Source organism: Lepidochelys kempii, chromosome 4 (genome assembly GCF_965140285.1).
Source record: "Lepidochelys kempii isolate rLepKem1 chromosome 4, rLepKem1.hap1, whole genome shotgun sequence".
NCBI lineage: Eukaryota > Metazoa > Chordata > Testudines > Cheloniidae > Lepidochelys > Lepidochelys kempii.
In genome coordinates this window covers 121683154-121704120 of record NC_136383.1, presented here as the reverse complement: position 1 = coordinate 121704120, position 20967 = coordinate 121683154, and the positions used below count along the sequence as shown (strand labels likewise).

The 20967-nt window shown below is 38.9% G+C and overlaps 1 protein-coding gene across 8 annotated transcripts in view; it reads left to right on the top strand.

The window, feature by feature from the left end:
- Positions 1-20967, top strand: part of HTT (huntingtin) — a 182417-nt gene that overhangs the window by 22305 nt on the left and 139145 nt on the right. For 5 of the 8 annotated variants that reach the window (XM_073342650.2, XM_073342648.2, XM_073342647.2 and 2 more), the window contains 8 exons: positions 154-295; positions 4762-4940; positions 5507-5711; positions 6687-6734; positions 12712-12792; positions 13988-14352; positions 20252-20375; positions 20629-20747. In XM_073342650.2, the coding sequence (XP_073198751.1) occupies positions 154-295; positions 4762-4940; positions 5507-5711; positions 6687-6734; positions 12712-12792; positions 13988-14352; positions 20252-20375; positions 20629-20747 (1263 nt within the window). Of the gene's footprint in view, positions 1-153; positions 296-4761; positions 4941-5506; positions 5712-6686; positions 6735-12711; positions 12793-13987; positions 14353-20251; positions 20376-20628; positions 20748-20967 lie in introns of those variants that run through there. The other 3 variants (XM_073342649.2, XM_073342651.2, XM_073342654.1) reach the window with 3 other exon arrangements.

Here is a 20967-nt window from a genome sequence, read left to right as displayed (position 1 = left end):
TTTCCTCTACCCCTTGGATTGTTGATAGTAAATTTTAAATCAAAAATATTTTTTGGGTGGATGGAGGGGAATAATTTTCTTGTTTGCTTGCTTACTGACTTCTGCCTGTCTTTAAGTAACTTTTATGATTTTTTATTTTTTGTAACCTTTTAGGTTTTATTGAAGGCTTTCATTTCTAATCTTAAATCCAGTTCTCCTACCATCCGTAGAACAGCAGCTGGATCAGCAGTGAGCATCTGTCAACACTCACGCAGAACACAGTATTTTTATACCTGGTTACTGAATGTGCTTTTAGGTAAGTTTCAGGAAACTGCCAATTCTGTTTTTTCCAATATTACTCATGCCTTGAGGAAGTAGAAGCAATCTAAATTATAGTAATTCCTATGTTAGGTAGCTTTGCTTGCCAGCTTCTATCGTGCATGTTAGGTGTCACCAATGCTTGGTCTATGGTAGTGGTTCTCAGCTAGGGGTACACGTACCCCGGGGGTACGCAGAGGTATTCTAGGGAGTACATCAACTCATTTAGACAGTTACCTAGTTTTACAACAGACTACCTATAAAGCACCAACAAAGTCAGTACAAACTAAAATTTCATACAGACAATGACTTGTTTATACTGTGCTCTATATACTACGCACTGACATGCAAGTACAATATTTATATTCTAATCAATTTATTTTATAATTATATGGTAAAAATGAGAAAGTAAGCAATTTTTCAGTACTAGTATGTTTGTCAGTTTTTTTTATTTTTATGACTGATTTTATAAGCAAGTAGTTTTTAAGTGAGGTGAAACTTGGGGAGTACACAAGACAAACCAGACTCCTGAAAGGGGTACAATAGTCTGGAAAGGTTGAGAACCACTGCTCTGTGGTATTGTCGCATTTAATCAACATAATGAACAATTAGGTCTGTCCCAATTTTTGCCTTTTGTTAAGGGGACTTTACCGATACATAATGCCATATTTCTATGGTACTTAACACCTCTTCCTAAATCAGATAAATGCTATATCAAAACTATGGATAGATAATCTAGAAGCATAGATTAATGAAAAAGCATAGTCCACAAAATAAAATGACACAGCATTACTACTTAAAACATGTATATAATGAAAAAAGAAAAGTTGGAATAATCCAGTAAATCAGAACTTCCAGTGTGCTTGGAGGATCAACAGTTTCATTAGTCTGTTAACTATGAAAATGTCCTTCTAATTCTAGTTCTGTTAATGGAATAAGCATGTGGATTTATTGCTAAAAGAATAAGACTTGGCAATGAAATAGTTGTATTTTTAAACTTTTATCAAGAGTTAAAAAAAACTGAAATCAAATCAATGTTATGATTATTTCAGTGTTTAGGCTGGGCAAGATGGACACTGCCCAGTGCAGGTGTTAAGTGACTGTTCTCTAAAGTTGAAAGATAATAGTCAAAGAAGGGGAGCATGCAATTGGGGCATTGGGAAGGGTCGTTCTGGGATCGTTCCTAGATCTCTTCTCCATTTGGGAGCCCTCTTCTCCATTTGGGAGCTATAGAAGAGGTTCACCCTTTCCACCAAGTGAAGGGTTTCTGTTCATATTACGTTCTGATTCCAAAGAGAAAAGGAGATCTCAGACCACTCCTAGACTTGCAACATTTGGCCTCTGTCATCCCCTCCGAGGATCCAGGCAACTGGTACACTGCTCTCGACATGAAGGATGCATATTTTCATGTTGCTATACATCAGAGCCATAGAAGATTCCCAAGATTTCTGGTCAGCAACACCCATTATCAGTTTGTGGTCCTATCCTTCAGTGGGCGTGTATGCAAAATACATGGTGGCTGTAGCTGCATTCCTAATTAAAACACGGATGCAAATATTTCCATCCCTGGACGATTGGCTGATATGAGGTCTGGTCAAGCTCCAAGCAGAAGTCATTCTATCCTGGATCTGTCCCTTTTCAGTGTTCTGGTCTGTTGATCAATGGGGACAAGTCAGTACTCTCCCCAGCGCAGAGAACAGAATTTATAGGGGGGATTCTGACTTCTATAGTTGCCAGAGCATTTCTGCCTGAAGCCAGATTCCGGACAATGTTAAACATTTCCATAGATCTGAAAGCCCATCCACTTACAACAGTAAGAAATTGCTTCAGACTACTGGGACACATGGCCTCTTGCGTGTATGTGATTCGGCATGCCAGACTTTGTCTCAAAAAGTTGCAGGCCTGGTTCAAGTTGGTTTACTCCTCCATCATCACTCGTTGGACGTGCTGATTCAAGTACTAACCTCCTTGGACTGGTGGTAGATGGATCTGGCCAACGTATGTAATGGGAATTTCCTTTGCCCATATTGACTCTGCTTACAGATACTTCCTCTCTAGGTTGTGGAGCTCACCTACCACACTACCAACTCAAGCTGTGTGTTCTCAACAAGATTTGACCTTCCACATAAACATGAAGGAGTTGTGGGGTATTCATCTGGTTTATTGATCTTTACTCCTTCAGATGAAGGGAGAGAATCTACAAGTCCTCATGGACAACGTTGTGGCAATATTCTATATGAATGGGCAGGGAGGGTTCAGATCAGATTGTCTCTGTGAAGAGGCGTTGTATCTGAGTTTTGTATTGCCAATGCAGTACATCTCAAAGCCTCCTGGGAGTTCAGTAAGCGGATTGTTCAACAGAGATCACAAGCAGACTCTCAAGCTGAATGTGGTGAGATTAATTTTTCAAACCTGGGGGGATCTCTCACATAGACCTATTTGCTACTCTTCCTAACAGAATGTAGTAGGTCTTTTGTTCCAGGGCAGCGCACAGTCAGGGATCTCTGATAGATGCTTTCCTACTGTCTTGGAATGGCGATGTGATGTATGCCTAACCTTCCATTCCGCTCCTTCCCAGGGTGTTGCTCAAGCAGGATCATGCTTGTATGATCCTGATAGCCCTGGTGTGGCCACACCAGTGTTGTTTCTCCAGTTTGCTGAGTCTCTTGGCAGGGCTCCTTTGACACTACCTCCAGAACTGTACCTGATCTCCCAAGACTGCGACCTGCTACATCCCAACTTGGCTGCTCTCCATCTCATGGCCTGGATGCTCCATGTTTAATGCCTTAGGAAGCAGTGTGTTCAAGGAAATGAACAAAAAATTCTCCTGAATATCAGAAAGCTACCCACTAGATATACTTACCTGTTAAAGTGAAAATGATTCTCCTTATGGTCAAAACAGACGGGTGTTTCACTAATCCTAGGAAAAAGAAAAGGAGTACTTGTGGCACCTTAGAGACTAACCAATTTATTTGAGCATAAGCTTTCGTGAGCTACAGCTCACTTCATCTCAGATAAATTGGTTAGTCTCTAAGGTGCCACAAGCACTCCTTTTCTTTTTGCGAATACAGACTAATCCTAGGCTCTCTCCAACGTATTTTGGATTAGTTGTTCACCGAAAACGAGGCCTATGAGTTAGTTCCATCAGGGTTTACCTGGCAGCTGTCTCTGCTTTCTACCCTCCAAATGTGAGCTGCTTCATATTTTCTGGTCCGATGTCAGATTCTTAAAGGGTCTGGACAGGTTATATCCCCATGTCATAGATCCCTTCCCTCTCTGGGTCTTAAATCTGGTGCCAGAAAGGGTGATGGGATTGCCCTTTGAACTGGTTGCTGCCTGCTCTTCGCTGCATCTCTCTAAGAAAGTAGCATTTTTGATAGCTATTACCTCAGCGAGAAGGGTGGTGGAGTTATGAGTGTTGGGAGCTGACCCTCCTTATGTATTTTTTTTATACATTTGTGTCTGCACCTCAAATTCCTGACTAAGGTAGTATCAGAATTCCACCTCAGCCAGGGCATATCATTACCAGTGTTCATAAGGATGAGGCGTGGCTCCATACCTTGGATATTAGAAGGGCCATTGGCCTTTTATGTGGACAGGACTAGATCTTTTATGTTGTCATCCCAGCTGTTCATCATAGTTGCAGATAGGATGAAAAGCCTTTCAATCTTGACGCAGAAGATTTCATCCATGATTTTTTCCTGCATACGCCTATGCTATGAAATTGCCAATATACCTCTCTTTGCCAGGGTGGTAGCTCTGCAAGAGGTCAGGCAGCTACCACAGCTTTTTTTGTGGGGAAGGGGGCGGGGGCTCAAATACCCATTGCAGACATTTTGTAGAGCTGCAGCTTGGTCATTGGTACATACAACATAAGTAGCAGTAGAAGTATCTTAGCTTTCCAGAGATGTAGCAAGTTTGAACAAATAGCTCTTCAGTCCTTGTTCAAGTAGACTCCGAATCCCACCTCCCAGTTTGAACTGCTTGTGATTCACCTGAAGTGGAATGGGCATGTGCAATCACTTGAAGAAAAATACCTTTTCTGTAACAGTTCTTAAAGATGTTGCACATGTCCATTCCATGGTCTGCTCTCCTTCCTCTGTATGGAATCTGGTGCTAAGAAACTGAGTGGGGTCTGGTACGACTCTGACTTTTGTACCATGGTGCAGCAGCAGAAGACAGTAGATGCTGCCTGTGCTGCCCCAGTTGGTACCGCCAAGGGAAACATCTCTGACTTGGGTGCACACATTCCTGAAGTGGAATGGACATGTGCAACACATCTTGAAGAACAATTACAGAGCAGGTTAGTAAACCTTTTTAGTTCTCTACTACTCTTGCTTTTTTAGTGACACTTCTGCCATAGTATTTTTTTGGGGTAAGTAAAAGAACTGATGATGATGTCTTGAGTTAATGCATAGTACTTGTACTACTAGTAAGACAAGAGTCACGATAACTTTTTTACAGGTTTGTTGGTTCCTGTGGAAGATGAACACCCTACTCTTTTAATTCTTGGAGTACTGCTCACACTAAGGTATCTAATGCCATTACTGCAGCAGCAAGTAAAGGATACCAGCCTGAAAGGCAGTTTTGGTGTAACACGAAAAGAAACAGAGATTTCACCTTCTCCAGATCAACTTATACAGGTGAGAGTTGAATGGTAACTCTTTCAAAGTACTAATTGGCTTGTGAACCAGCAAACATCCTTGTAATGTACAGTATAATGGATTTCTCATATTTGTTAACTATTTTAGTTGTGAGTTGGGAGGGGTTCAGAGTTCACTTTTTGTCAGTATTATTCATTATTTGATTATATGTTTGCCCAGTGACTGGCAAAATATAAATATCACTGCAAAGCAAAGTGCAATGGCAATATTATGAATTAGTAGTCCTGCAGGAGCAAAGGACCATCACAAACCTTGCCACCTTCCGCTTCAAGTGCAAAGCACACTTATTTGACTTGCCTTCTCTAATATAGCAGTGTGTACCTTTTTAAAAATAAAAATCCTACCAAAACAAAACACACTGCACACAGAGTTTTCTCTGTGGGGAGAGGATGAGAGAAAACAAACTGCATGTGACAGATGTTAGTCACGTCACTTAGTGCACTACTGAAAGTTGCTTAGAACCTGTGGCTGCAAGGGTGGTATAAGCCTATTTAGAAAAGGAGATAGTTATAAATATTTACTACTAAGGATTCTTTGATTTATAGGTCTATGAATTGACTTTGCATTACACTCAGCACCAGGACCACAATGTTGTGACTGGAGCTTTAGAACTATTACAGCAACTTTTTAGAACACCACCGCCTGATCTTCTTCATGCCCTGACCACTTCAGGAGGCATTACACAGGTCAGTGTATCCAAAGACGAGTCTATCAGCAGAAGCCGCAGTGGAAGCATAGTGGAGCTTCTAGGTAAGCAATATTTTTGGCGTTTTAGCTGAGAGATCAACACACACTTTGCAGGCTCTTTAAATTCCTTAGTTAGCCAAAATGATTAAAAAAAATGTGTGTTTAAAACCTGTGTGTGGAAATGTCAGGCTTTTTCAGAAGCAAGTGTGTAGATTCTTTATGCATATAGAGGAAATTGGAAAAGATTGGAGTTTGGGACAATATTTCTAATATAAATATCTTAGTTCAGTCTTATGTTTTGTACTTGTATCTCCTTTCGTTTAACCAAAAGTTGTAAGACCACCATTCTAATTGATAACTTTATGAGAAAATTAATACCCTTCTTACCAATCTTTTGACCAGGCAGTGGTGCGTGGAAAGCTGATCTAATAAAAATGTACATTAACTATGAAAGCTCATTGCCAATTGTCTAGTTTATGACCAACAATGATCATAAATTCTCAGTGTAACTATTAAGCTTGTCTATAATTTTCTTTTAGGTTTTGATGCTCTTGTCTATGAAGTACATGTTCTTATAAATAAAATATTGTCTTAACTCTTTAAATTTCTGAAATGAAAATCTTCTTTTCCTATTGGATTTTTTAAAAAAACTTCACTTTTATGGTAAACTCATTTTTTTATATTAGACGGAAGAATGAATATTCCAATTGCTCTGATTTACAAGTTTGTTGCGAATAGATAGTAATTCAGCAGCCAGGCAAAAAAAGACCACAACGCTGCAATGGTAAATGAATAGTATATTTTTAAAAGTGAAAAACTTCAGTTGAGTTCTCCCCTTCCCCCCCTAGAGTGCAAAGAAGTGTCTGAGCACAACATTTTAGAGCTGCTCTACCTGACAAGGTTTGAAACCTTAAAGGAAACACATTTTTCTATTTAATTTCTAATCTTTGTCTAATGGCCTTATGAGGCTGTTAGAATTCCTTCTTAATTTTAGCAGCTCTGTTCTTTTCCCTGATTTTGTTACTTTGTGATTTGCAGCTAGAGGGGGGTCTTCGTGCAGCCCTGTTCTGTCAAGAAAACTAAAAGGTGACTATCTTCAGAATCACAATTGCTTAATCACATTATTTTCTGATTTTTCACTTGATTGTCTTGCTAAATTTTGATTTCCATTCAGTAATGCGTTCCTCTTTGCAACTGGGATTGAAGAGTATAAATCTAATTTTTGTCAGAGTTTGACATTACAACCAAGATATAGTGAAGTAATTCAAAAAGCAGAAACGTTATTACTATTTTTTTCTTTGCTTTGCTGACAGAATTATCCTGATCATTACTGATGCAGCTTTCACATTTTCAGCACCATTTCTAAAAATTAATCTCTGAACAGGGCCCGGTTACCTTTTTTTACAACAATATTTGACCTGTAATGAAACAAACACAACAGTTAAGAGACAAATTGGAAAATTATGCTTTTTGATCTTTCTCACTGTTTCATTCCTTCACTAATGCATGTGTATGTCTTGCATGTTTTAAAATGCCACTCGTGGTCTGATCTGATTTGTCTGTCCTGTGATGACTAACACTGCTCACTTATGACTTAAAATGCCACTATCATTTTGATTTTTTTCTCTGTCACTGAGGTTTGTCAAAATCTTAGTTTGAGCTCTCATCCTTAAACATTCTGTGCACGGTTTGACCATAATAACGTACTTCATGTTTAGTCATACTTGTGTAGCTTTCTAAAGAAGCTCGATAGCAGGAATGGAGCCATTATAAACCGCACCCTAGGTCAGGATTCATTAGTTCTGACTCCTGCTGTGCCTGTGCAAAATCCCATTGGCTTCTGTGGCATTCTGTGTGGGAACAGGGGTCTGTGCTAGTGAATTCCAGTATAGGATTTGGGGTAGAGAAGGCAGTATAAGGGAGAAAAATACCTTTATTTGGATTAACAGTTTAGAAGTAGAATGGGGATTCAACAAGCATGTGTTGCCTCTACAGCAATTAGGACCTCTACAGCACCTAATTTACATTGTTCCGAATATGCTCTTTTCCCCCTCTAATTGGTGATTTTGTGTGTTTGAAAATAAATAAAAAATAAACTAGCCTTGACCTTAGTGTGATAAGAAAGTAGCTTAATGTGATTAAACTCTGATATTGCTGAATGAGGTGGATGTTTGCGAGCTACAGCGATAGGTCTATATAAGACTCTTTTTAGGAAAGATAAAGGAAGAGATCGTGTTGATAAAGTAGAACCTATTTCTATATGAATCTGGAAGCCAGTTTACTATGCAACAAAATTAGTGCAACGTGGTGTTCACTTTATACTAATAAAGGTATAATCTTTGTTTTTCATGTTTGGTTTAAATGTTTTGAATATAGCAGTAGGTCTTTAATAAAATACGTTTATACGTTACTAATTATAGATTAAACAGTCGTTAAATTCAGAAACATTAAACTCTCTACAATTAATGAATGAATATAATCCTCATTTGATAAAACACATTTTCACAGCTTGTATCATTGCTTAATGTCATGGTCCTGCCTGTTAGATGATCGTGAAATGAGAGCTGATATTGTAGTTTACATGTAGTTGCATGTGGCAAACTTTGAGGTCTGAAGGGACCATTGTGATCATCTAGTCTGGGGCCTGCAATGTGCAGGACATCAGAACCTTAGCCACCCACTCCTGAAATAGATCCCTGACCTCTAGCTGAGTTACTAAAGTCCTCAAATCATGCTTAAAGACTTCAATTTACAGAGAATTCACCATTTACCATAGTTTAAACCTGCAAATGACCCATGCTCCCATACTGCAGAGGAAAGCAAAAACCCCCCAGGGTTTCTGCCAGTCTGTCCCAGGGGGAAATTCCTTCCTGACTGCAAATATGGCAGTCAGACCCTGAGCACGTGGGCAAGATCAACCAGGCAGATACCTGAGAGAGAATTCTCTGTACTAACTCAGAGCTCTCCCCATCTAGTGTCCCGTCTCCAGCCACTGGAGAGTTTTGCTACTGGCAGTTGCCAATGGGCCGCATGCCATTATAGGCAGTCCCATCACACCTTCCCCTCCATAAGCTTATCAAGCTCATTCTTGAAGCCAGTTAGGTTTTTTGCCCCCACTGTTTCCCTTGGAAGGCTGTTCCAGAACTTCACTCCTCTGTTGGTTAGGAACCTTCACATAATTTTGAGCCTAATCTTGTTGACGGTCATTTGTTCTTGTGTCCACATTGAGGCTTAACTGAAATAACTCCTCTCCTTCCCTGTTGGTTGTCCCTCTGATGTGTATATATAGAGAGAGATAATATCTCCCCTAAGCCTTTTTTTGGTTAGGCTAAACAAGCCAAGGGTTGAACTACGGTTATTGTAGTATCCTAACTGAATTTCTTTACTTATGCATGTTTTAATCCCATACTTCATGTTTATTCCTGCATTTTTCAGTATAAATGAATAGCATATTCAGTGTAATTATCCCAGTTCTTCCTATGAATTTCAAAGATGCATTCCTCTTTTAGAGAAGACTTTAAAAGTTAGCAGAAGTAGATAGTTGCATTGAAGTGGATTTCAAATTTTGCCATTTACTGGCATATAGAGCATTGGGGTTCTTCTCTTTCTGCTGGGAGTGGGGCTATTGGACTTCTAATATGCTCCCCATGGGTCAGTGGGTGGAGAGGTGAGGAAAGGGAGGGAGAAACACAGCAGCATTTGATTCCACTCCCAGCACTCTGTAATATCCTGTACTCACCCTGAAGCAATAGCACCAAGAATCTGGTTTTAGCTTTGGTTCATGTTTGGGCTATATTTTGAAGGCTGTCTTGTCAACCATAAGACTAAAAGACATATTTTCTAAATGAATGCTTACATATTGGACCACAACTGTACAGCATCTTAAAAACAAAAGGGCAATTATCTGGTCATTAACATGGCCACATAATCATATTATACAAAGGGTCCTGAACAGAGCTAAAGTTGACATCAGCTTTTGTTCATAACCTACTTTGCACTTAATCTTAAAGGTTACCTTCTTGGGAAACTGAAAACTGTTCCTTTTGGTTTCTTTAAAATGTCTAAATGCATGAAAGATTGGAAAATGAAATATCGTCTTCCCTAGTTTTGGTGGAGGAAATTCTAGTAGGAGTTTTCTCATCCCTTCATGGGTATAGGTGCGTGTATGTATGATTTATCATTGATAGTGTGACTGGCCTGCACACAAAGTACAGCGTCTGTCCTGAGGACCTTGAAAATCCAGAATATGTGGATTATAAAAAATGCGAGGAAGCTTGGAGCAGTGGGCAAATTAGTAGCATGCTACTTGTAGTATCAGAGAAGTAGTGGTTTTTAGGAAGGATTTGAATGAGGAGAAAGTGTTGAATCTTTCCAGGAAAGTGTTTATTTTCCTAGTTTGTCCAGGTTTGAATTAAATAAGTGTTACAATTTTTGGATTGTAAAATTTTTTTTCCAGAAAAACCCACTCTCTTGGTAGTTCGGTCTTCACTTATCTGTTTTGAGATCATCCCACTATTCCATTTTTTGCTAGCGGAGTGGAGAATTCAAGACTTTACATTTCAGTTGTAAAAACCAAGCCAAAAATGACCATTCCTTTATCCATCAAGGAGAAATAAAAAGGGCAAAAACCCACTTATTTTCCCTTTGTTGGTCACCTTTAATGATCACATACTGAGTCTTCTATGCTTGAGGTTCAGAACAAAGTATGACCTTAAGTATACTCAACCATTTTCAGCATGATTTAAATGACCTGTAACTTATATCACTTAATTATTTTAAAAAAATGTTCTTATGCTTTTACAGCGTAAAAAATAAAAAAGAGAAGCCTAAACATTTGTTGTAGAATAGATTTTTTTAGTTGTCTTTTTTTTTGCATTATTTTTCCTGAGTACTGTAGAATTGCACAATTCCATAATGCCACAACTACATTTTTCCTTATAGTGCTCTGCATAAAGACAATTCTGCAACTCTGTATTATCAGAGCTGTGTTTCATTTTTTTTCTTCACATGAAAAATACAAAACCAAGAATGTTAAATGCAAATGTCTGTGTTGATGCAGCCTTGTGGCTGCATCATAAAAGAAAACAAAATTGGAAATGCAAAACAGAATTCTCTGCCACACATTTTGGATTACTGGTTAGTCTTTCTAAATATGTAGTTTAGTTTACTGTATAGTATGTGTCACATAAGCTGCTAATACCATTATCACAGTAACTCTTGTTTCCTGGATCTTTTTAAATGTTTTATCTTATTGCATTAGGTGGGGTTTTGCATCTTTGTGTAACCTATACACACTTTTTTTAAAAGCCCTGGTTGAGCACCCCATTATGGGATTTATTAGGCTGCTTTATTAAACTCAGACTTTGCATCCCCCACATGCTTTTGAATTTACTGAGTGTGAGCAGCATCCAGCCATGGACTTGCTCTGGCCTTTCAGGCTCACTCCTGGGGTGCAGACTGCAATGCTGGTTACCCCTTCTCGGGATGTGGAGCCCAGCAGCTGAACTCGCCTCGATCCCAAGACTAGTGTGGACATCCCAAGTCTCACCAGGAGCTCATGCATGCCTTCTTCAGAGCTCCATCCTCGTGGGTACTCTGGATTACTGTTTCACCCTTTGGGGATTTTGTGACAATTAAAACCAGTAACACACAGACTTTGCAAACACACTTCTAAACCACACACACTTCCTTGGCCAGGTCTATATTTTGAGTGCTTTGCTGGTATATCTATATTGGTACGTGTATGCTGGCAGAAGGCTCCTAGTGTGGATGCAAGTTGTACCAGCAAAACTGTGCTTTTACTGGAATAACTGCATCTACATGAGAGGCTTTTGGTGAGACAGCTGTCAGTCAGGGATCACACCTCTTTACACCCCTGACTGACAGAGCTATGCTGGCAAAAGTCTGTAGTGTAGACCTGGCCATAGACAAAGCATACGGGATATACAGATCTATGAAAAAATATCAAACACCCTCCTTCTTTTTCTCAGCCCTTCTGAGAGCCCTTCGGGTCTTAATCAACATCTTCCAGCAAGTCCAGAATTCTCCAGCCCTTCTACTCCTGCCCAGTCTTGTCTTCTAGTTTTGATATGCTACCTCCTTGTTGGAGAGTTTCCCTTTTAACAACAGAATCCAGTACTCTTCCTGTCCTTTCCTTGGAGTATTTCCACTCTGTAATTCTTTATGGCCTGCTGTCTCCAACCCTCAGTCTTTGTTACTGGGGATAAGAGACATTTGCAAGCCAAACATTTGTGGCTGGTAGAATTTAATACCCTGATAAGGCAAGGTTATTGCAATGCTCATGGTCCTTAATGTCTGCTCTATTCAGGGGAGACACCCAGACCTTCTCCCTTTAAAACAAGAGAATTGATGCAGGGATACAATGAAAGCTATCAGTAAGGGTTTAAACATACAGGGAATTCATAAAAGACTGGAATTCATAAGTTCACATAAACAGATCCCCAAACTGTCACAAAATAATCAGCTTTCGTTTTGTCCTTTTGTCATTGTCCACTTCTCTCCTGACTACATAGTAAGATGCTGTCTGCTCTTTCTCTTATTCATTTTCCCAATATTCATTATTTTATAATAACTTGGATATTTTTTCAGTGCAATGATAGATAATTTACTTCAAAAAGGGTAGAAATTTTACATCAGACACTTTTCATGTGTGCAGTGTTGTAGCCGTGTTGGTTCCGGGATATTCAACAAGGTGAGTGAGGTAATATCTTTAATTGGATCAACTTCTGTGGATGAGAGAGAAGCTTTTGAACTTAAACGGAGCTCTTCTTCAGGTCTGGGAAATGTACTCAAGAGTGTCACACCTAAATACAAGATGGAACAGATTGTTTAGCTCTGTGATACTCTTGAGTACGTTTCCCAGCCCTGAAGAAGAGCTTTGTGTAGCTTGAAAGCTTGTCTCTCTTGCCAACAGAAGTTGGTCCAATAATATTACCTAACCTACCTTGTCTCTTTTTTTAAAAAAAAGAATTTAGACTGTTTCCAGGGCATAGGATAGCATTTTTAGCGAACTTAAAAATTCCATTGCTGCATCATTTATCAGGTAAAGTACTTTTTGGCGAAGAAGAAGGCTTGGAGGATGACCCTGAAACGCGGTCAGAAGTCAGCACTGCAACTTTTGCAGGTAGGACTGCATTCTTTTTAGCACTTCTGCCTTTCTATAATGTGTTCGCCTTGAATAGCAAATAAGTGTCTGTTCTTAAAATATGATCGACTAAAAATGGAATAGCCCAACGCTACATACAGTTATATTTTACCATCACCTTTACGATTTATCTTTTGTTGGTTTATGAAGTGTGGAGATTGTTAAAAATTTAATTCAACTGTGATTATGGAATTTACATAGTTGAGGATTAAAGGGGAAACAACATAAAAGGTGTTTAATGTGGCATCATGTTTTTAAAAGAATCATTATTTCAAAACTTAATTTAAAGGGATAAAAATGAATTTAAAATCTAAAAAGAGTTGAAAGTAGTTTTAAGTACTACACATGTTCCTGAGTAGTCCTGCCAATCTTTCTCTTTACAATTATATTTTTCCTATTTTAACAAAATGTTTCTATTCATTATTGTTGTGTTGAAATACCTGAAAATGAGAGAGACTGCCTATACACAGTGTGCTGTGAAATACACTAAGTAAACAAATTGAAATCTATAGAATTTTTTTGTAATCTTTGTGTTTCTTGTGACAGTAAGTAAATAAGCTTTCACAAGGTGTTTTTATCACACAATTTCCCTTTAAAATATCTGCCTACCTTCTCATCTTCCTCATTCTAGTCTTTTGCAACAGTTTCTTGCTGTTATTTTAAAATGTTGTTTTTAAAGTGCTGTTAGCAATCATCGTAACAGAAGATGAACAAATAATATTTTGTTTAAAATAGAAGATGCGTACTGTTTAGAAACTCAGACTCATGTCCAAATTTGCATATATTTTCTTCCTGAACTTTAAAACCCTGCTTCTGGCATCTTTAACCCAGAGTTAAAAAAGATGGTTCTTGGACTGCAGTGTTCAAATCCAAAAGGACTAAATATGGGCCTTGAGGTGCTGGTTATACAGCCTTCATAGAAGAAGCAATGAAAAGTTAAAAAGGCTGTACTATACCTAAATGGCTTACAGGCATTTATGTCCCTAGCAATATTTTATTGCTTCATTCACTGCTTCCTTCTAAATCTTTTCCCTTAATCCAGTTTTATATCGGGATGCAAAACTGAATTTGATTATTTTATTTTTCTTTGGTGTTCTAATCTTTTCCTTAAAGTGTATACAGATAATATTTTCTTGATAGATGACTTTGGATCACTAATTGCTTTTTGTTTCAGCCTCTATGAAGAGTGAGATAACCAGTGAATTAGCTTCTTCATCAGGAGTATCAACAGCTGGATCAATAGTAAGTTCTGCAGCTGATCCCACAGGACATGACATCATCACTGAGCAGCCACGTTCACAACATACTTTGCAATCAGACTCTGTAGACGTGACCAGTTGTGATTTGGCCAGCACAACTACTGAAGGGGAAGAGGATGACATGCTTAGTCGGAGCTCCAGCCAAATCAGCACTGTCCAGTCAGACCCCACTATGGACATGAATGATGGCACGCAGGCTTCTTCACCAGTTAGTGATAGCTCTCAGACTACCACAGAAGGTCCAGATTCAGCTGTGACCCCTTCGGACAGTTCTGAAATTGTAAGTGTGCAACTGGCAGAGCGGGTATCCCAGTCTTCTACTCAGGGGCCTGACATATCTCAGAGCTCCTCCATGGAGGGCCCAGTCTTGGACACATCTACTTATTCATCTTCTGCTTTTCCGTCCTCAGTTAATAGCACTGAAAAGGTCAGCAGCTCATAGCTTTAACTGAGAGCTTGACCTCATTTTAACACTTTCACTGCAGCTTTAAAAAATGAATTGCTGTTTATAAAATGTGTTTGAACACAAGGCTTTAAACTTGACCTCTAAGTATTAAACACACTATAAAATTACTCTTCTCACTAAAAGAATGAAAATATTAATGGGTTTTCATGAGAAACTTTCTAAATATTACATGCTTCTTTTTTAATAGTATGTTAACCCTTAAAACTAACTAAATTGTAAACCTTCAGTTTAAAAAGGCTAGTGAAAGTGTTAAAGGGTGAACCTTCCATTTGGAATAATAGATAATACCCCTCAAGTCTGAGTGTTTCAACCTCATGCTTTCATGTTTCATATTCTGTGGCTTATTGCCTGTGCTTTCTCCCTTGGAAATTGTTTTAATACCTCTTGTTATACCCTCTTGGAATTTCTGTTACACCTCCTATCCCAATATAACGGTCCTCGGGAGCCAAAAAATCTTACCTCGTTATAGGTGAAACTGCATTATATCAAACTTGCTTTGGCCTCGAGCATTTCTGTTATTCATAGTCACTTCCCGCCCCCTGAGCCCTCAGAACCCCAGACCCATCAAATCCCCCCCCCCCCCGCTCCCTGTCCCCTGACTGCCCTAACCCCTATCCACACCCCTGACCCATGACAGGCCCCCCGGGATTCCCACGCCCTATTCAATGCCCCTGACCGCCCCGCCCCCAGAACTTCTGAACCATCCAACCCCCGCTTGCTCCCTGTCCCCTGACCGTCCCCCGAGACCCTCTGCCCCTTATCCAACCCCTTGGCCCCAGCCCTGCACTCTTAACACATTGCTCAGAGCAGCATGTCGGAGCCAGACATGCTGATCCGCTGGAGTGCGCAGCCCCACCCCCCAGAGCGCTGCTTTACCGCATTATATCCAAATTCGTGTTATATTGGGGTAGAGGTGTATATCGTTTGAACATTGCATAACTTCATATATACCACATATTGATGCTTTTATGCTTGCTTCAAGCATTTATTCAGTAGTGTACTCTACAGATATTTCAGCAAGCCCGTCTCTTTTTGGTGAAGATGTCATGTAGTTGAAAAAGAACAGTTCAAAAGACACTAATGCTTTTTTTGGTTTTTGTTTTAAAAAAAGTTTTTTTTTCAATGGATTTGGCAAACGACAATCAAATGCAGATATGTAGCATATCAACCCTCAATTCAGGCTTCCAAATGTGGTGTCAGTGCTTGACCTAAAAGCAGCTCTGTGAACTTATTGAAGATAAGTTGGGAAGAATAAATGACCTATTGAGTTATTTTTAAAAATGGTTATTTTACAAGTATGGCAAACAGGTACTCTTGCACAAAAGTGGGGTCAGACTGTGCAGGAGAGGAATGGTAATATTTTCTCAAACTCTGACCAGCACTTAAATGCTCATGATGCAAAAATGACCTGGTGTTCACAGTAGATAGTACAGATCTCAGTAATAGGATTGACCCTCTCCTTTCTTGGAAGCTCCTAGTAGTGAGATAGTTAACATTGTTGATGTTTAAGTGGTCATCCTCAAGCTTCAGAGTGAATACTATATTCAGAAGAATTGGAGAGTTCCCACTTCCCTTAAAGCTGTTGCTTCAGGCTGTCTGCATGTTTGGGCTAATATAACTGCATTGGTTTAGACTTGTTCAGATTTTGACAGTTATCTTTGCAATCATAAAGACTGGAGTCTTAAGCTTTTTTAAATTCATAAATATTAAGACCAGAAAGGACAATTAGGATCATAGTCTGACCTTCTGCATCACACAGGCCATAGACTCTCACCGAGTACTTTCTGCATCAAGCCTGTAATTTCTGTTTGAGCTATAGCATAGTTTTTAGAAAGATACCCAGTCTTGATTTACAACTTCAAGCGATGAAGAATACAAGATATCCATAAGTAATTAAATAAAGTTTAAATCGTAAAGCCCAAGATTCCGCTTTAACGGAGAAGTACCAATTTGCTGAGCTGGATGATCACAGTTTACAAATACGTCCTTCACTGGCAGTTTTTAACACTTACATATCTTTTATTTCCTCCTTTCAGTGTTTAGTATGCTCGCTTAGCACATAACCATTGCTCTAATGTACTGGGATTGTGAACTCTGGAAATGAACAGTTAAGTTTGGACACACAAGGTTGTACATAGTTCTTTTCAACATGAGTTGCAATCTAAAATTATCGAAGGCTTTCATATTTTCTTGGTACAGTAACTGCTTGCTTAATATTGTAGTTATGTTCCTGAAAAATGTTATTTTAAGTGAAATGATGTTAAGCAAATCCAATTTCCCCATAAGAATTAATGTAAATGGGGGGGTTAGGTTCCAGGGACATTTTTTTTGCCAGACAAGAGACTATATTTTACATGTGTACACACACACACACACACACACACACACACACACATATATATTTGTGTGTGTGTATAAAATATTTTTTGTGTGTACATATACACGGTATAAGTTTTAAACAATTTAATACAGTATGCAGCAATGATTGATTGTGAAGCTTGGTTGAGGAGGTGAAATTAGAGGATGGGATGTTTCCCAGGGTGATTTAGCACTGGCTGAGCCCTCAAGGGTTAACGCATTGTTGTTAATGTAGCCTCACACTCTACAAGGCAGCCTGAATGGAAGGAGGGGAGACAGCATGTCAGAAAGAGACCGAGAGACACACATACCCTCTGTGTGTGTGTGTGTGTGTGTGTGTGTGTGAGAGAGATAGAGACTAGCATTGCCCCTTTAAGAATGCTGACCCCTTTCTAAGTACGCTGTCTTTTTAAGAAGACCAGCAAGTTGAGACAGCTGCTGCTGCCAGCAAGCTTCCTCCATCCTGAGCCCTGTTCTCCCCCCCCCACCCCCCCGTGGAGATGGGGTAAAGGAGTGGGGGGGAGGAGAGGGACACCCTGACATTAGCACCCTTCTCCCCTCGCTCTCCCTCCTGCTCCCCCTCTCCCCCCCTCAGCAAGCAGGAGGCTCCTGGGAACAGCTCCAAGGCAGAGGATAGGAGCAGCACACACAGTGTGCCAGAGGGATGGCTGAATTGCCTGGCAATTGATAGGCTGCTGCACAGGGAACTTAGGGGAGCAGGGAGCTGATGGGGGGGTCCACCCTGTTTCCAAGCCCCCACCAACTACCTTCAGCTGGCTGCTCTTTCTGCAAGTAGTGGACAAAGCAGATGGCTGCCAAACAACTTTATAAGGGAGCATTGCACAACTTTAAACGAGCATGTTCCCTAATTGATCAGCAATGTAACAACGAAACAATGTTAACCGGGACGACGTTAAGTGAGGAGTTGCTGTACCTGCTTGGGAAATCCAGTACATACCATCTTCAGTGAGGTTTAGTGATGCTTAATACATACATAAATTGCCTCTGAAAGGCATCTTGTACTGTAAGTTGATAATTATTTAAACAATGAACTTGGAAATACCCAGAGGTCACCTGGTATTTAGCAAACAGGTTAAGAGTTAACCATTTTAGATGCAATCATAAATACTTGGGTAAATAGCTGATGTGTGCATTAAAATGCTTGAACTACAAATCATAACTAAGCAGCTCCAATTCAAACCCAGTGAAAATGACCTTTAATTAAATGGGCAATTGAGAGTGAAGAGCTTATAGTTGCAGATCACATTCAGTCTTGCAAATGATCATTATAACAATTATTAAGCTTTATTAAAATTGCATGAAAAATTAACTGGAATTTTTATGAAGCAAACAAATTGCTTAATATTCAGATCTTTAATTCAGTACATGTAAATTCATTCAGAACAGAATTTGATGATGGTATTGCAACAAATGTAACTGAAGTTAGAATTTGTCCTGGTGAATCTTATTGCGGTTTCCATTTGCTTTGGAAATCATGTTCAGTCATTATGGAACCCTACAATGCCATTTCTAGTCACTTTTATTGTAAAACCATAGTGTAAAATACAAATGCATTTTAAAAACCAGTGTTTGAAAGAGTTTTTATTTATCTGCCAAAACCTGAGTTCAGGGTTTGGAATCTTCTCTGCAACAGCTAATCAAAACAGTTATCTAAAATCGTACTTCCTACATTGTCATAAGCTTTCCCCCGGGTAATGTGGAACACTGAACTTGAGTTTTGGCAGGTAAGCAAAAGAGAAACTGCTTCACAATTACTGTTCAAAAATATTTATTTTAAACACACATTAATGTAATGATTTGGCCTTTAAAATATTTTAATCTTTGTCTATTTGTATTATTTTATTATATAATATTTTGTATTTGTTTATTTTTAACCAATTTTTAACCATGGTAATAATAAAGCAGAGTATTAGTGTATAAATCTAAATCTCTTATAGGTTTAGACAAGTAAGGAGAGAAGTTAAACTAAACATATACACAATAGGATTTTGAAACCCAAATAAGTGGAGTGAAAATTCTGAAAGTGGTTATATCCTATATGATCAGGTGTGCCAGGCTTGCCTTTTTTGTGTTAAATTTGTTATCCTTTGGGCTGTGGGCTTTTTCTGCCTGTTTTTGTTTGTGCAGCTTCCTGCCATTATGAAATCCAAGAATGCTACCTCTTCTTCTCTTGAAGATATGTCATTTTAATTTGGTATTTTGTTAGATATTTTAAATGCTTTCCGACTTAACTGTGTTTTTTTTTTTTAAATTTATAGGCTGCTTTTTATTTGCATTGTATAGAGGATTGAGGTCATAAAAACAGTGAAGGGTGTTTCTAGCTAGTTTGTTGTTGGAATGGGAGTTGAGGTGTCACTGCGTCTTTCTGCATGCTTATTTAATTTTTGTAAGTCTGGGATTTGCTGTATGCAGAAGAGGACCTTTTCAGGTCCTTTTAATATTTTAAAGAGAAATATTATTAAATGATAAAGATTTGTTCCATAATTATATGGTTGGATCTTAGACTTTCATAAATTAAAGACAAGAGACTGTCCATAGTCGTGTCCTGGCCAGTGCATGATAGGAATGTTAAAGGTAACTGACTCAATCAGCATACTGTTTGTGTATTTATTTGCATATCATAGTCTAAGCAGCTAAAATTTCTTGACAGCTTAATTGCTATCTTTCACTTTAATGATTTACATGGCATTTTGCAGCTAGGAAATTAACAGTTGCCTTCTGATAGTATAGCTGTGAAATGTTGTTTTGCTACCTTTTTGGTGGTGGTCTCTTTACATTTAATTAAATAAGCAGCAGGTCCATAACATTAGTGTCAGGGGTTGGATTTTTTAAAAAAACTCATTTCCATTGGAATTTGAGTTAGAATGAAGGGATAAAATGAGAATGTCTTGAAGATGTCCAGGCTATGTTTTGTGGTGCCCAGTGGGATCACTGCTAGATTTCCATTACCCACATATTACATCTGAGGTCATTGGAGGGTTTGGCAGCTGGACTGTTCAGGTCAAGTTGAGGCCTTAAAAGGGGGTGGTGGAGGTTGATAACAGCTGGGATGGAGGGTCAGTTTGTGTCACACCAATGAGAAAGGCCCAAGCAGTACTACAGAGGCAGGCTCCAATCTAAATCAGGCCTGTGAGCTATCGAGATCACAATTGCATCTTGAAAAAATGAGGAATCTGAGAAGTGTGGGGCTAGCTCGTAGCTGCACGCTCATGCTAACATGCATCAGACTGACTTTGGCTTGGAACTAGTTCTGAATTACTAACATTGCATGCTTGTGCTCTGACTTGTGCACTCAGTTAGTCTACTCTAAAAGTCCACTTCTTGTTTATCTTAGGTTTTAGAGGGTACTGAAAGCCAGTATTCTGGAATGCAGATTGGACAGCTGCAAGATGAGGAAGATGAAGCTGCAAATGTTCTCCATGATGAATCCTCAGATCCTTTCAGAAATTCTTCCCTTGGTATGTTGATAAATAGGAAAAATCAACTACAAAAATAGTAGCATCTTTCATCTGATTTCCAGCAGGACTGATTACTGTTTTATGTGTACCAGAAACAAATATAAGAACATTCTGATAAAAGTATAAGATGAATTTTCATATTTTACTTGTTCAAGTTTTAACTGTTTGGCAATAAACTTCAGTTAAAAGTCTGTGATTTGCATTTATGTTAATTTACATCTTAAATGTGCTATGTATTGCTTTTTTTCTGAAGCCCTTCAGCACCCACGCTTATTGAAAAACACGGGCCATAGCAGGCAGCCTTCTGACAGCAGTGTAGATAGATTCATGGCAAAAGAAGAAGCAGTAGAATCTGGTGATCATGAAAATAAGGTAAGACACATTCTCTCACTCGAGGTGGGTTTTTAAGTTAGGTGTGTGTTTGTTAAATTTTCAAAACAAGCATACATGAAACAGAACGAGTGGAATTCTGCATTATAAGCAGATAATTTGGTAATATGTACAATAGTTGGTATACTTTACAGTGTATGTCCCAGCTTAAAAAAAGTGCATTTCAGTCATCAACTTTCCAACTTGTAATTAAAACTTCCTA